The sequence below is a fragment of the Hydra viridissima genome, unplaced genomic scaffold (genome assembly GCF_058129835.1).
Source record: "Hydra viridissima isolate aposymbiotic clone 2 unplaced genomic scaffold, HvirCarnegie_v1 scaffold_3, whole genome shotgun sequence".
Lineage (NCBI taxonomy): Eukaryota > Metazoa > Cnidaria > Hydrozoa > Anthoathecata > Hydridae > Hydra > Hydra viridissima.
Genome location: NW_028324302.1, coordinates 16,695,391 through 16,710,304, shown reverse-complemented (window position 1 = coordinate 16,710,304; position 14,914 = coordinate 16,695,391). Strand labels below are relative to the sequence as shown.

Sequence of the window (14,914 nt, the reverse complement as noted above, 5' to 3'; positions counted from 1 at the left end):
AATCCAGGTTAAAAAGCAAACACTATATCATTGTTGGATATTTGGAGCAGAAATTTATATAAACGCAGTCATAGAATTATGAAAACTTTGTCTCTTACAAACATACCTCTACAAAAATATTCGTAGAAATAGTTTTATTACGCTTGACTCTAAACCTATTGGAGACTATTTAGCGGAAGAATATTAGCTAATTCTCATATATAAACAAGCCTTGTTAATAATTTATAAACGTCGTGGTTTTTTATTTAAACGGCGTCACTATAAGAAGACTCCTTACAGTATTATCGTAGAAAATTTTAGCTGATAAAAAGAATTATAGTTAGATCTCGCTTCCGGATCACTTGTTATCATGATTGTTTTGCCTGAAGTTGACGATTAACATAGTGTACACAATAACGGGTTTACGGAATATTATCTCGTTCATATATTTACAAATTTTGAATCTGCAGCCTTGTAAGGTTCCTGCTTATTCCTCTACTTCATTCAAAGAACAACAAGCTTGAATGCGTGTTTCTATCAAATTCTATCCAGGGCTTCCATCAAAACAACGCTGTTTCCACGAATTACCTTAAACATTTTTCTTTTATATTTAATAAATAACAAATTGACAGAAATTAAAAACTGAAATGTTTAACAATAAAAAGCTTTTTCTACGGTGATTTAAAAACTTTATCGATTCGAAAAATAGTTTTTTTTTATAGCACTGGTTCTGAAAGACACAAAATTCATTATATAAGATAACATGCTAAGAATACATAATTACCACCATTCCTATGTTATTCCTCTCTTGAGCATTTGTATTTTCTACTGCATCATCAATTACAAGATTCATAAAAGGATCGAAACCACGCAGAATGCCAGTGACACTCCGGTTACCATTTAGCTTCACTAAACAAAAATTAATAATTTAGTTTATCAAACTGATGTTTCTGCGTGTTTATATTTGTAATGCATGTTATCTTTAATTGATGTAATAAAAACTTATTTCAAAAATATTTTCGTTGAGTCTCAAAAATCGCCGAACTTTAGTTTTCGTTTGTGTTATTAAAAGTTTGGTTACCCCATTTAAATTACTAACAAAAGAATAAATAGAATAATTAAATAAGAAAATAAGTTTTAATCCAGTGACAACTGACACTTCATTATCCAAGTGAAAATATATTTATTATTCGCAATTAATTTTGTTAAACCTATAATTATAATAAAACTTCATATCAACATCAACATCAACACAACAACACCCAACACAACACATTAGCACAACACACAACAACAACAAATTATATCAACATCAACAAGACTAAAAGGCCAGAGATAAAAAATTCTACCTGATGTTTTTTGGTGCAATAAGTTGGAAAATAATTACTAAAATCACCCACTATTTTTTTCATATTTGAGTATAAATAAGTGAAATTCAATTTTTTTTAAAAACCTATCATCTATGTGTTTAATATACTAAAACATATAAGCATTTGGTAGTGATAGTAAATGGTAGCCTTTTTCATCTAAGTATGGCTGACCATGACTGTAAAAAATGTTTTTAACAGTTTTTCTCATACATGCTATGAGTTCGTAATTTTACAAAAACTGTGTGTTAAATTGAATCTGTAATTAAACAAAAGTACAGCACCAGCTAGGTTTTTTAATGTAGTCTATTTGCTTCATTTTTAAATACAATTTAGTTTGAAAACATAGGGATCTAATAGCAACTAAACATTAAAAAAAAAAAACTTTTGAAGGAGCTTATTGCAAGCAATTTTGAAATTACAGTTTGAAGACTTTTTTAAGTTTTTATTTTTTCATCATTTTTCACTATTTTTTTTAAAGTTTTTGATCTTTCATCATTTTTAACTTTTTTTTTTTTGCCACTGAAATGGATGTTTTTTTTTTCCTTTTAAAAGATCAAAACAAATTTTTTGAAAATAATTTATTAAACAAAAAATATTTTATATTTTTTTCATTGTTTTCAATAAATTTACTACTGATGAGTAAAAATAGAGCCATAATAGTTTTGAAATAAACACTTATCTAAAGAATTCTTTATTTAAATATTTTTCAATGATTTTTTCTAATAATTAAAAGTGCCAAATTTTCTAAGACTGATAAACAGTATAGAAAGTCCATTTATGCCATCATCTACATGAGAAAAAAAAAATTTCTGAGGCTTGCATCAAGATAATTTGTTTAGAGTGATGTAAGTAGTTCAAAGTGATGTTTCAAAGATTAGCTACCTGTATTAGTTGTTTTCAGCTTGGAAAGTTCGATGAGAGGAACACTAAAAAGTGCCAAAACTCTACAACTTTAAGACTATTTCTATCAAGTTTTCTACAAATGTTTCACCAAACTGTGACAGTCTGATCTATCATATTTCTAATCTGAAAGGGACATAAAAGTATCCTATAATAATGATGTGTGAAACTACAACACCAAAATCACAACAGGAGGCATCATATATTGCTGAAAAGTGTTAATGTGTTCAAAGTCTTTCTTACACTGCAATCCAAAAACTAAACATGAAAATTTAAGGTTGTTGGCTAAAGCAGACTTGATGCTGAGCAAGTAGCATGAAGGTCTAAAGATCCTTAAATAGTACTATACACTTAAGTCAGCCTGGTGGGAAACCTTTGTGCCTTAGAAAATGTTTTATTTTGTAGTTTTTGTAGTACTATTTTGTATCTTGAATTGGAAATTTTCTTATACTTAACTCTAAATTGTAATTTTTGAGACCTTCAGTTGCTCAGCAGATTTGTACATTTTCATTGATTACAGGTTGTTTACTTGCTTTTCTAATAAGTATATTTGCATTAGTATCATGTCATCTAAAAAAAATAATGTTTCTTCTTCAGCCTATACTTTTAAAAACCTTTTATTTTAATTCATTAGATCCAATTTTAACATTACATATCTAAAAGCAAAATATATACAATAGCCCTTGTGGAAATGTGATAAATATGAAAAATTAAAGAGCAGAGAACTGAAATCTAAAATTAATTACTGAGAACATTTAGGGCAACGACATACAAAAAAACCACATGCTGTAGGCTGAAAGTGATACTTAGAAAAATAATGCATTAAAAAATGTTATTTAAATTATTAGAGCCAAGGTTTCATTAACTGTTTTTACTCTTGAAATGAATATACTCATAATGTGCACTTTTTGAAACTCCATTGTAATAAAGTTAATTGGAAAATGCTTCTTGATTTCTAAGGATCAAGCAGTCAGGATGTTTGTTATCTTGTAAAAGTCATATCTCTGAGCTAAAAAATGTGCTTCCCAATAACATAAAGGTGTATTCCTTTTTAAAGCAATGATAGGTTTAAAGGTAGGATAAAAAACTTTTAAAATATACATACCTTAATTTGGGTATGTATGATGAGTTTTAAATTGTTTTGAAACTTATCTGAAAGTTTTACACTCACTACACCCATAAGCCATAGGTTTATCAGCTAAAAGTCATTTTTCAAAATTACTTTTGAAAAAATTAAAACACCCTGTGGTGTGTAGCTGCTATAATATATTACTCTTTTTTAAAAATTTTTTGATTTTAAAACAACTATTGCTAATAAATTAATATTTTATTTGTTAAAATATCTGTTGGTTCTCAAGTTTTTAAAATCTCAAAAGGTACAAAAAAAAGTAATGCAAGTAATAATAGAAATAAAGTAATTATAGCAAATGGACTTTAACTTGTAATAGAACTTTTTGTTGACCAGTTAAAAAGTTTGACATCAGAAAAGTTCTGTGTAAACAATTTTTGTAGTTGTCAACAAATTAATGTAAAAACAGGGTCTATCACACATTTCTAAAAATGTATTTTATTTAAATTTGGTAGCAGTTTACAATATCCCTGTCTTTGGTAACAGTTAAAAGTACCTCTGTCCTAAAACATCCCTGTCTAATTAAGAAAGAATGAAGAAATTTTATCCCAAAAGTTCTGGTAAAACTTAATTTTGAAGAACTTTGTAAATGAAAAAAAGTGGAAAAATTAAAAAATTCTTTTTCTTTTCTTCTTTTTTGTTTCAAGTTTTGGTTTTAAAAAACTTCGTTTTTTAAAACCAAAACTTGGTTAAGATGTCCACACATTTCATGACTCTAACATTATTTACAGCAGTTTTCTCATGTTCTTACATTTTAAGACTGGTAAGATTATCATTTTTGAGTGAATAACTTGAAAACAAAAATCAGATGCATAGCAAATAAAAATTAACTAGACAATTTTATTTATCAAAAACATCTTTTAGTATTTTTTTAGTAAAATATCAATATTAAGAAACCTTTTCATGTATTAGTAATTTTATTAATCAAAATGAACAAGATTCATTAGTACTTACAGTGAAGACGTTTGTCCATATATCTAAAAGTTTAAATAAAATTTTATTTAAAAAAAAATGCAGCAACAAACTTATACAATCAATTACAAATCAATTTAAACTGATTAAAACTATGAATAATTCTAAAAAAAACTAACTTCTTCAACTCAGGTGGATTTGTCTTTGACATTTCAAATTGAAAGCAGACCGCCGAATATACTTGAATGTCACAATGCAGTAGTAAAAAGCGTGCACTATTCGTTTATACATTAGTCTGAATTATGCTTTCACATGGTCCGATACTTGCTCCGCAACAAAAGAGAACAAACGAGAGCCATTTTTTATGAGAAGCGGAAAATGTATATTTTCAGTTCGGAAGTAAAAATATGCTTACTAAATGCAAATACAGTATATCAACAAAAGATGCCATTTTTGCATTAAGCTTCTTTAAAGCAATATAATATGCACAAAGCTCGGGGAGAGTCAAGTGCAGCTTCCAATACTCGCATGAGATCGTCTCTTGAGCCTATTTAAGCTTTTAATATTTGCATCGTTTAGTTCTAATGCTTATTCAAGCTTTGAATTTTTTTCTTGCCTCTCTTGCTTAATTGAGCTTCTAATGTACACGTGAGTTTGTACATTAGAAGCTCAATTAAACTAGAGAGGCGAGCTCAAATTGAATAAAAAAAACATCTGAATTTCTTTTAAAGTAAATTACATTTTAAACGGTACAAAATATTTCTCATTTTCTTCTGTTTTCAATTTAGTTTATAAAATATTTAAATATCAAAATTGAAAATTTAGCGATGTAATGGTTGTGACAAACTCTTTTCGTTTTCTATAATTGGTGTTTATTATTTTTTTTTTTATGACACCTATTGTCAAAAAGTAGACCTTTTTCATAGAAAGTACCCTATGATTATATATATATATATATATATATATATATATATATATATATATATATATATATATATATATATATAAGAAAACATCAAATAATACGAATTCTCTAACAACAATCAATAATCTTAACTTAAAAAAAACAGTTTAAAATTAACTGACGTCAGCAGTTGAATGACTTCTTCCTTTAGATACACTCCTATACACATGTATTTAGATCAAATATTTGTATTTTGAGAATTCGTATTATTTGATGTTTTCTTATTAATATAACATAAACTTTTATGCACAATGTCAACATTCAAGTCATATATAACAGCTTATTACGGAGCTGATATTTACAAACGAACAGTTACTAAAGAAGTCGGTAACTAAATCTAAGAACCAGTATACATTTTTGCAAAAATGTAAAGAAACACAAGCTCACTCCTTTTTTCACGTTTTTACGTAAAAAAATTAAAAAAGAAATCATTCAACTGCTGACGTCAGTTAGTTTTAAACTGTTTCTTTTAAGTTAAAATAATTTTGTGCTGATGATGCAGCGTAATCCAGCGAAATTTTCTTGTGATAAATTTCTTATCAATATTTAAAAAACTCGTATTATTTGATGTTTTCTTATCGACACTCTTATACACGATGTCAACATTCAAGTCATATAAATATTATATATGTAATATATATGTAATATATATGACTTGAATGTTGACATCGTGTATATATTTATTTGATTAGTAAAAGACTTCTTCATTCAAGAGTAATCAATAGCCCGCTGGTAAAAACAATTACATTTTAAATACAACAAGGGGTGACAACTTTCTTGGTACTTAAAGTATCGTACCTGCAATCATCAGCCAAAATGTATAATGAAAAACCGTTACAAAAGGACACATTATAGAAAAAGAGAAAGCGCCCTTAAAACGCCGTTAAAAAACAAATTGTTCTTATTAATGGTTTTACGTTAGTCCTTACTGTCAAATGACGCAAGTATGTATTTATTCATTATTCTACATTTGCTCAAGAGTTCTTGTTTTTTGTTTTAACGAATTTGCGCCAATATAGATGGAGAATTCAGTTTTTTCATTTAAGCATAGGGCGCATCTTCTTGTGGTTGGTTGGTAAGGCTGACATTTCCTGATAATGTTTAATTTAATTAATGGTTTTCTGTCTTTATTTTATGCGCCACACTTCCTTAAATAGTTCGGTGTCGTTTTTGTACCTTGCAATATGAAATGATTTAATGTCAACATTATTTTATCTAAATAGTTCGGAAGGTCGGAAGAAATAACGACTTTGTTTTCAGCTGAGAATCAAAATGTGGTTTTTTGGTAATTACAATAAATTTACTAGTTTTAATTCTTAAAAATTCAGACTTAAAATTTCAATTTAATTAAACATGCAATTCAATTTATTGACAGTATTAGCATGCTTAAGATTTGAACCAGCGTTGCCATATGGCATTATAGAAAATTGGCATTTATTGGACCAAATGGCATTTTATGGCATTATGGTATTATTTTGGCATTTTGATAAAAATTAAAGTTCTTGAAAAAATGTTTATTTTAGAAAAAAATTGTTTTTTAAAAAAAGAAATTAATTTTTGCTCCTCATGATATTTAAGGATGATTAAAAACACCTTTTGACTTACAATTCAAAGATTAACTTGTTGATCCAGTTTTGAAATAACCTCTAAGCTGGCACAAATATGTTTAAACAGTATTTGTTTCTTTAGAAGTAAAAAGTTCAAATTCCAGTGTTTGATGGAGTTTGTTCAAAATAAAGTTAAGGAAATCATTTTGAAAAGGAATTATATTGGTATTTTGCATTCACGCTTTTGGCATTTTATATGATAAAAATGCTGGCTACACTGATCTGAATAACCAATCGTTTACTTTTGAAAAAATTTTAAAATCGCTGCTTTTTCTCAACGCTATCAAATAAATTAACTCTAAACAGTTATTCATAGATAAATTAATAATACATAACGGCAATGACTGTTTGAGATTTCAGTTTTTTTTTCTCTATTGTTGAATGTTGTTTGAAATATTTTATTTATAAGCTATTTGTAAAAGCTTTAAAATACGAATTTGAAACCATACGAGAAAATGTTTAAACCGTACAAAACGCATGGCGCAGTTGATAATAGTTAATATAATTTAAAATTACTAATCTGAGTTTTAGAGCTTAATTTGTTTAAGAGGGAGAAAGCACTCATCAGGATATTTCTTTTTTTGTCAAAAATTTGTTAATTGAAACTTAAGTCTGAAGCATTTTTTAAAAGATATTTAATTCTTGATGATTGAAATTTATTTTTTTATAAAAGCTCCGTTAGGGTGTATAAGTCTTGTTTTAGACGTTACGGTGTGATTGATTTTTTATTCATAAATGAATCGAAGATTTGGTGGAAGCTACTATGGGAGAGAAATATGTTTACTTGCCTGTAAAGCATACTAAAGGGTGAAAAAAAACCCTTCTTTAGGACGATTTTTTGTGTATCAGATGTCCTAAATACAAAAAAAAAAATATTATCAAGTATATATACCGGTGTGTTTTGCGTTTAAGAAAATTAGTATGTGTTTGCATGGAAAGATACTCTCCAAAAATTGTTCTTACTTGCACAACCTTTTTTTAAATCTTGGATTGAAAATGGTTTGATATTTGAATATAAAATAAAAATGACTAAAGTTTGTTTGTATTTTTTGATATATAATGATAAGATTTTTCAAAAATTTACACATATTGATTTTAGTAACTGACCTTCATTCTTTACGTAAAACAATCTTGTTAATACCAGGTTGATAACCTTTGTGAATATTCGTGTTGGTTGGTGTTGAATTGAATTAGCTTGGACGATTTCTAGAGAAAATATCCATTATCTAAAATTAAAAAAAAGGATGTGAAGATTTTGAGAAACATAAAACTTTGTTATAATTTAGAAATCCTAAAAAAATGATGAAGCTTTTACGCATACTGCTGATGATGTTGCACCGCTCTTTATTATTTGGTTTGTCGACGTTCTGCGGAATGCTCGTGTTTCAAAAGGTTGAGTCATTAAGGATCAAGGACGCTCTTCATTTTTGCTGGACCACTACTACAACCATAGGTAATAAAAAGTACAAAAGTATAATTATTTGGTTTTCTTTTTTAAAGAAATGAATTAAACAGCGTTTTTCAAAAAAATATATTTTTTGTAATCCAATTGAATTTAGGTTACGGCGCCATATATCCTAAAACGGATCTTGGAAAAGTCCTAACAATGCTGTACACAATCATTGGGATACCTTTATTTATTCTTTGTTTGTCATCATATGGGATGCTAATCAACCACTGCACAATTAAACTTGTGAGTTGCATTGACCATTGCTGTACTGGAAGGAAAAAGATCTCTTATCTACACGCAAAAACTGGATTTGTACTATTTTGGTTACTTATTGGGGAAATGATTGCAGGAGCTTTTATTCTTAGGTTTGTGACAAACTGGTCTCTGTTAAATTCGGCTTACACTTGGGTGATTACCTTGACAACAATAGGTTATGGAGATTATATTCCCGATTATCCACCAGATTCAAGATACATCAAAACTACCATTTTAATTGTTTCTGAGCTGGTCTCGTGGGCAACTATTGCTTCGTTTGTTCAGTCAATTCGATCTGCAATATCTGAAATCAATAATGAAAGGCGTGGAGTATTTGCTAAAGTATTTTGTTGTTATGGTGATAAGCGAGACGAAGAGCTTTATTTTCTGACTCATGATCTCGATCACGAAATTTAAGAAAGTTGATTTTAAGTTATGTTCCTTAGGTCATTATTACCACTTGTATAAAAGAGGAAAAACTTTATGTTACAGCTAACAATTCAGATGATCGTAAGAACACTTTAATGATTTAGTATAATTTTAATCTAGTAATTACAGCAATTAGGAAAGAATGTATAGGAACTCCAAGCTACTATTAGTAATGCCGTTGTAGTGAAGATGCATTTTTCTTTACTAACAATATAACAGTAGTTCGTTTAATTTCCTATGTAATAAAAAGATTTTTCAACTATTTGTGAAGAATTTATCTTTTTTGTTTTTTATTTTCTTTGATAACACAAGGTTAAATTAGATTAACTTTCTTGTATTTGGTCGTGCTCGTATCGATATTTGGCCATTGCATTATATCTCCACTAACAGCCCCGAAACGACGAGGAGTTAAGAGTCCGAGTTATTTTACACGGACAAAAAAGAACCAAATTATTCAAGAAATCTCAAAATAAATCCATTTCAATCAAATTTTGAAAAAATAAAAAATAGAAAAAATAAGCGCAAAATCATTTAATATCAAATCAATTATTATGAAGTACACTGTTGTAAAAAATGACCAAAAACTACTTTGAGCTGATCCGAGAAAACCGCTTTGACAGGGTGAAACGACAATGTTTCCTGACTACAAAAATGTAAAATTTGAAATCTAACTATTTCGTCCAAGAAAATAATTTTGATTTTTAGTTTTTAGTACTTTGCACAATAGGGCAAAATGACAGCTTTTCAAATTTTGCATTTTTACAGCATTCAAAAACTCTCCAAAATTAGCATTTATTACTCTAAAACATAACAGTCTATATAGCAAGTATAATTTGTATTTATTTTAACTCAGAAGATAAAATTTTACCTACAATTTCATGGTTGAACTATATTATAAACATTTTGTTGCATCAAAATTGTAAACAAGCTAAAAATTCCGGGAATTGGCAGTGAACATGTTTATTTAAAGTGTTTCACTTATCAGTTGTGTGAGAAAAATTTCAAAATGCCAAATTTTTCAAAAAATCATGAAGATTGTCGGAAATCTGTCTGTGTCTTGTGTCTGAAGAAGTGCTCTCGAGAGTTGACACAGTTCCTTGTTGAAAAGATCCTCAAGCATTGTCCATTTATCCTACAAGTCTTGATTTGACTGATACCAGAGTGCCAAGAGGCATTTGTGACTCATGTCGAACAATTCTTCGGAGAAAAGATGAAGGAAAAGATGTTAACCTGCCACCTTTGTTTCCTTTCTCATCTATAAAAGTTAGACCACCAACAAGAGATCAAGGTTGCAACTGTCTTATTTGTCAAGTTGGACATTTGAAGTTGAATGAGAAGAGCCCAGTGGACTATTCTAAACCTGTGGAAGATTGTACCCCTCAAAGATGTGGTGATTGTTTGAGTCTAGTTGGAAGAGGTCTGCCAAATCAGTGCACTCCATTCACTTTTAGAGAGAATCTCAAGCAGCTAGCTACAGTTGATCCACTCGCTGCAGAGCAAATAGCTACTCAAGTCATCTCTACTAAACCTTCCACACCTGGTGGTACTGCCAAAATATCGCATCCTAAAGGCGGCCCACCACTTAGAGTTAAAACAGGTGATACTTTTATATATACATATAAAGATGGCAGGTTCAGAGGGAATACCTTTAATTTTAAAACTTAAAATTACAAAAAGTGTTAATACAATTTCATTTTTAGGAAGCTCAAGTGCAAGAGCTCTTTTTCCTGAACCCAGTATCAAAACTGAAGATCTTGTACAAGTTCAGCTAAACACAGGACTGTCCAACCTTGGCATGAAGAAATTGGCATCAACCATCAACAGAGTCAGTGACACCAAGATTGTGGAGACTAGTTTTCTATAGAGTTTGAAGCCATTGGCAAACAGTTGTCTGAGTTTTTTACTCAAACCACCATCCAAGTTTTATCAGAGAGTAACTCCACTGACTTTGTGGTTGTGCATTGCAAAGATCTTGCCGAGCTTTTGAATGAAGTCCTGCTTTCTCGAAGAGTTTTCCAGAATCATATTGTCAAGTTGGGAATTGATGGAGGTGGAGGATTTCTGAAAGTTTCTCTTGGCATCATGGAGTTGGATTCTCACTGTGATTCAAGGTCACCACCACGGAAAAAACTTTTAACTCAGAGGACTGCCAAAGACATTAGTGTAAAGCGTCAAATGCTTGTGGCTTTATCAGAAGGACTACCAGAAAACTTTGAAAATGTAAGGCAGATCTCGTCTTTAATCAAGTTACACAAAGTCAACTTTGTTGTCTCATGCGACATGAAACTTGCCAACATCCTTTGTGGCCTTCAGAGCCATGCAAGTACTCACCCTTGCTCTTGGTGCAACACAGAATCAAAGCATCTTTCTCAATCAGGATCTTTGAGGACACTAGGCTCACTTGTTGCCTGTTATCAAGAGTTTGCTAAGTCTGGTGGTGATATCAAAAAGGCAAGATCTTTTGGCAATGTAGTGCATGAGCCTTTGCTATCTGGTTCTGAAAACAAACTCATCTTGGAGCTCATACCACCAATGGAACTCCATCTTCTCCTTGGTGTGGTCAATCACATGTACAAAGCCATGACAGAAGTTTGGTCCAATGTTGTCAAGTGGCCCTCAGTTCTCCACATTCAACAAGAACCATACCATGGTGGGCAGTTTGCAGGGAATGCCTGTCACAAGCTTCTCAGCAATCTTGACCTCCTTCAAAGAATTGCAGAGACTGAGTCTGCTTTTCAAGTCTTTGGAATCATTGATGCCCTTCGAAAGTTTAAGTCTGTGGTGACAGCATGTTTTGGTATGGTTCTGGAGGATGACTTTTTTGAAAAAATTGATCGCTTCAGAGACTCATATTTGGCAATCATGAACATCAGTGTGACTCCAAAAGTTCATGCTGTTTTCTTCCATGTGAAGCAATTCATTGAGATCAAAAGGGCTCCCTTGGGGATCTTTAGTGAGCAGGCAACAGAATCAATGCATCATAATTTCAGCTCACATTGGCAGAGATACAAAAGAGACCGCAATCATCCTGAGTATGCAAAGAGGCTTCTTTCATGTGTTGTGGACTACAACAGCAAGCATTTGTGAAGAATCAAATATTGAGAAGAATTTATTTTATGTACCATTTGCTCTTTATGTGTTTAGAATCAAGAGGTTGTTTTTGTGTTTTGGCTTAGAATAACTAAAAGAATTATTTAAGAAAGTGTTTATTATTTCCATCTTGTTAATGAAAAACTATATCAGTTGTGTCAGAATAAACTATTATTCAAGTGAATTTTAGACAGTTATGTTTTAGAGTAATAAATGCTTATTTTGAAGAGTTTTTGAATGCTGTAAAAATGCAAAATTTGAAAAGCTGTCATTTCCCCCTATTGTGCAAAGTACTAAAAACTAAAAATCGAAATTATTTTCTCGGACGAAATAGTTAGATTTCAAATTTTACATTTTTGGAGTCAGGAAACATTGTAGTTTCACCCTGTCAAAGCAGTTTTCTCGGGTCAGCTCAAAGTAGTTTTTGGTCATTTTTTACAACAGTGAGTATCAATCAACTAAATATATTTTTTACAAAAAAAATAATTGTTACATTCCCTTTCTAACAAACAATAGAAAAGTAAGGGATCCTTTAAATATTCTAAACTATATCTTAAAATTCTACAAAACCTTATAACAAATATTATTTTAAAAAAATTCTATCGGACCCTCACCAATGGTTATTGTTTTTCTATTACGTTGTGAAAATGGATCTTTATTAAGAACCAGGAGTATAAAAATTGATTGAAGTTCCCCAGAACTGAAATTACTATAATGTGTAAATATTTACAACTAAAGCTCATGAAAGAAGCCAGGATTATTTAAATACATAAATAAGAATCCAAAGCTCATAATAGCTGACAGGGTTACTTAGTCACACAGTCAAGAATCACATTTTTATAAAAGCAGTCAGCGGTAGTGGGTCACAGGATTAAGAATTACAAATTCATAAAAGCAACCAACGAAACTTAGCTACAAAATTATAAATCAAAAGTTCATAAAATTAGTCTCAGTTTTTAAAATATTTTGTAAACGCAATTATGTTGTTGCTAAGTGATATGACACTTACCAATGAAGGCTAAAAAACCAATTGATTGCATAAATGCAATCAGTCCTTGAATTACCCTTATTAAATGCACCAAATGCTTTATATGACAGATCAATGAACAATACATTAAAAAGATTAAAAACACCAGTCCCTCGTGCGTAATCAAAAAGATTTGGCACTGAAAAAAAACTCAGTATTTCATAATGCACGTAAATTTTAAAGTAAAAACGCCAAACTTGTATTTCCTTCGAATGCTAAAGAAATTTAACTAAACAAAAAGTTAACTTTCAAGACCTTGCTTTAAACCGTCTAATGCAATTGTCGTTACTAACTATCCATTAATCTATATGCTGATCGCTCTAACATAATAAAGGAATTAAATACAAAAAAATCAGTAACTGTAAAGAGGTAGGAAACAATTGTTTAACGCATTTTTTAATTTTTTGCCGATTATGATTGTCAATCAAAATGAAGAATATTGGCGCCCACTTTATTTTTAGACCAGCACAACGTACTCTAACTTAAGAAAAATTATAATTCTCCCAAAACGCTAAGTGATTGAGTTACCCTCACTTCCATAAACTCTCATCTCTAAATACAGTAAACGACAGAGTAAATCCTAACCAATCCTTTGAGATTCATTCAAAATGAGGGCTTCGCCTTAAGAAAGGTCAGTGTTGTGAAACTGGTAATTCAAAACTGAAAAAAAAAAACAGGTGCTGTTGATAAAAGAAGTTGAAGAAGATTCCATTTGTGGTTCATGAAAGAGGGGCTTCTTGCTTCCACTTCATATCAGACACGGTTATTAACGGAAATAAAAATGATAACGAAGTTACAGAAATACAATTTTATGACTCTATTTGCAATATATACTTCATGAACATGAATCTAGAAACATTTTTTTTTTTTTTGAATTTCGCTTGAAAGAATAAACCTCCACGTCTGAATTAACTCCACTGCATTTAAGCCTACACTACTAAAAATAAAGTTCTTAAATAAGCGCCGGGAGCTAAATTGGTCATTTGCGGTATTTGCCCTTTTTTTAACATCAATTTAAATTCCATCATTTCACAATGGGACAGTAGGTGAACAAAATGGGAAAAACTTTAGTTGTCTAATCTCTGCAATTTACTTAATTTTAGTTTCTATATATGTAAAGCGATATTTATTGTTAGTTAATTTATGTTAAATCCCTTAGTTATGTTGACTTAGAGCATTTGAATATTGCAATTATAAAAAAAAAAAAATTATAACTATAAAAAAAAAATTTTAGTGAGACCAACTTTATCTGATGTTTCATTTTCATCTTTGTTTGTTTTGAAACCAAATTGCTACAAGGTTATTTTAGCATGTTCAGAGGCAAGACAAAGTATATTGTTACATCGAAAACCCGTTTAATTTTGATGATGCTTCTAATAAAACTAAAAAGTGACGGGTGGCTTAAATCTTATTCATCCGAAGAATTAATCTTTGCTGCTTGTAAGAAATTAAGAGATGAATCTAAAGTTATTGCTGCCAAGAATTACTCTTTGCTGTTTGCTGTTTGTAAGAAACTAAGAAATGCATCTGGTGTTATTGCTGCCAAGAAAGTTTCAAATATCTCAGTAAAGATAAAACAAATAAATGTTCAACAGATGAAGCTCTGGCATTAACAGTTGATGCCAGTTTGACAAATCTTCCTATCAATGCATTAGAAGTGGAGCCTTGGAGAAAGAACATAACATTTACCCCACTTACAATGATGTCAGGGATGCAAAGTTAAAACGTTATCCTGCAAATATAGCAGTGGAGAACTATTTAGTTTCAGTCCCTTTGAAAGATTTAATAATTCAAACTTTGCA

At 30.2% G+C, this 14,914-nt stretch overlaps 2 protein-coding genes across 2 annotated transcripts; one reads left to right on the top strand and one right to left on the bottom strand.

Moving 5' to 3' along the window:
- Positions 1–393: 393 nt before the first annotated feature.
- On the bottom strand, positions 394–4,598 carry LOC145202362 (putative small nuclear ribonucleoprotein G). The gene is made up of 4 exons (XM_090082845.1): positions 4,470–4,598; positions 4,333–4,355; positions 764–888; positions 394–567 (listed from the first exon to the last, which is right to left on the bottom strand). Exons 1-4 carry the CDS (start codon positions 4,499–4,501, stop codon positions 517–519), a joined length of 231 nt encoding a protein of 76 aa, XP_089938971.1. The 5' UTR covers positions 4,502–4,598; the 3' UTR covers positions 394–516.
- Positions 4,599–6,033: 1,435 nt separating this feature from the next.
- Positions 6,034–9,330, top strand: LOC145202315 (two pore potassium channel protein sup-9-like). The gene is made up of 3 exons (XM_090082843.1): positions 6,034–6,072; positions 6,833–8,314; positions 8,421–9,330. Exons 2-3 carry the CDS (start codon positions 8,161–8,163, stop codon positions 8,981–8,983), a joined length of 717 nt encoding a protein of 238 aa, XP_089938969.1. The 5' UTR covers positions 6,034–6,072; positions 6,833–8,160; the 3' UTR covers positions 8,984–9,330.
- Positions 9,331–14,914: the final 5,584 nt, after the last annotated feature.

Excerpts from the sequence above, each read along its gene's own strand:
- LOC145202315 (XM_090082843.1), top strand. The coding sequence starts at position 8,161 with ATGATGAAGCTTTTACGCATACTGCTGATGATGTTGCACCGCTCTTTA. Across the intron at positions 8,315-8,420 it reads GACCACTACTACAACCATAG|GTTACGGCGCCATATATCCT; the intron begins GTAATAAAAAGT and ends AATTGAATTTAG.
- LOC145202362 (XM_090082845.1), bottom strand. The coding sequence starts at position 4,501 with ATGTCAAAGACAAATCCACCTGAGTTGAAGAA. Across the intron at positions 4,356-4,469 it reads AATCCACCTGAGTTGAAGAA|ATATATGGACAAACGTCTTC; the intron begins GTTAGTTTTTTT and ends TTAAACTTTTAG. Across the intron at positions 568-763 it reads GGAATAACATAGGAATGGTG|GTAATTCGTGGAAACAGCGT; the intron begins GTAATTATGTAT and ends AAAATGTTTAAG.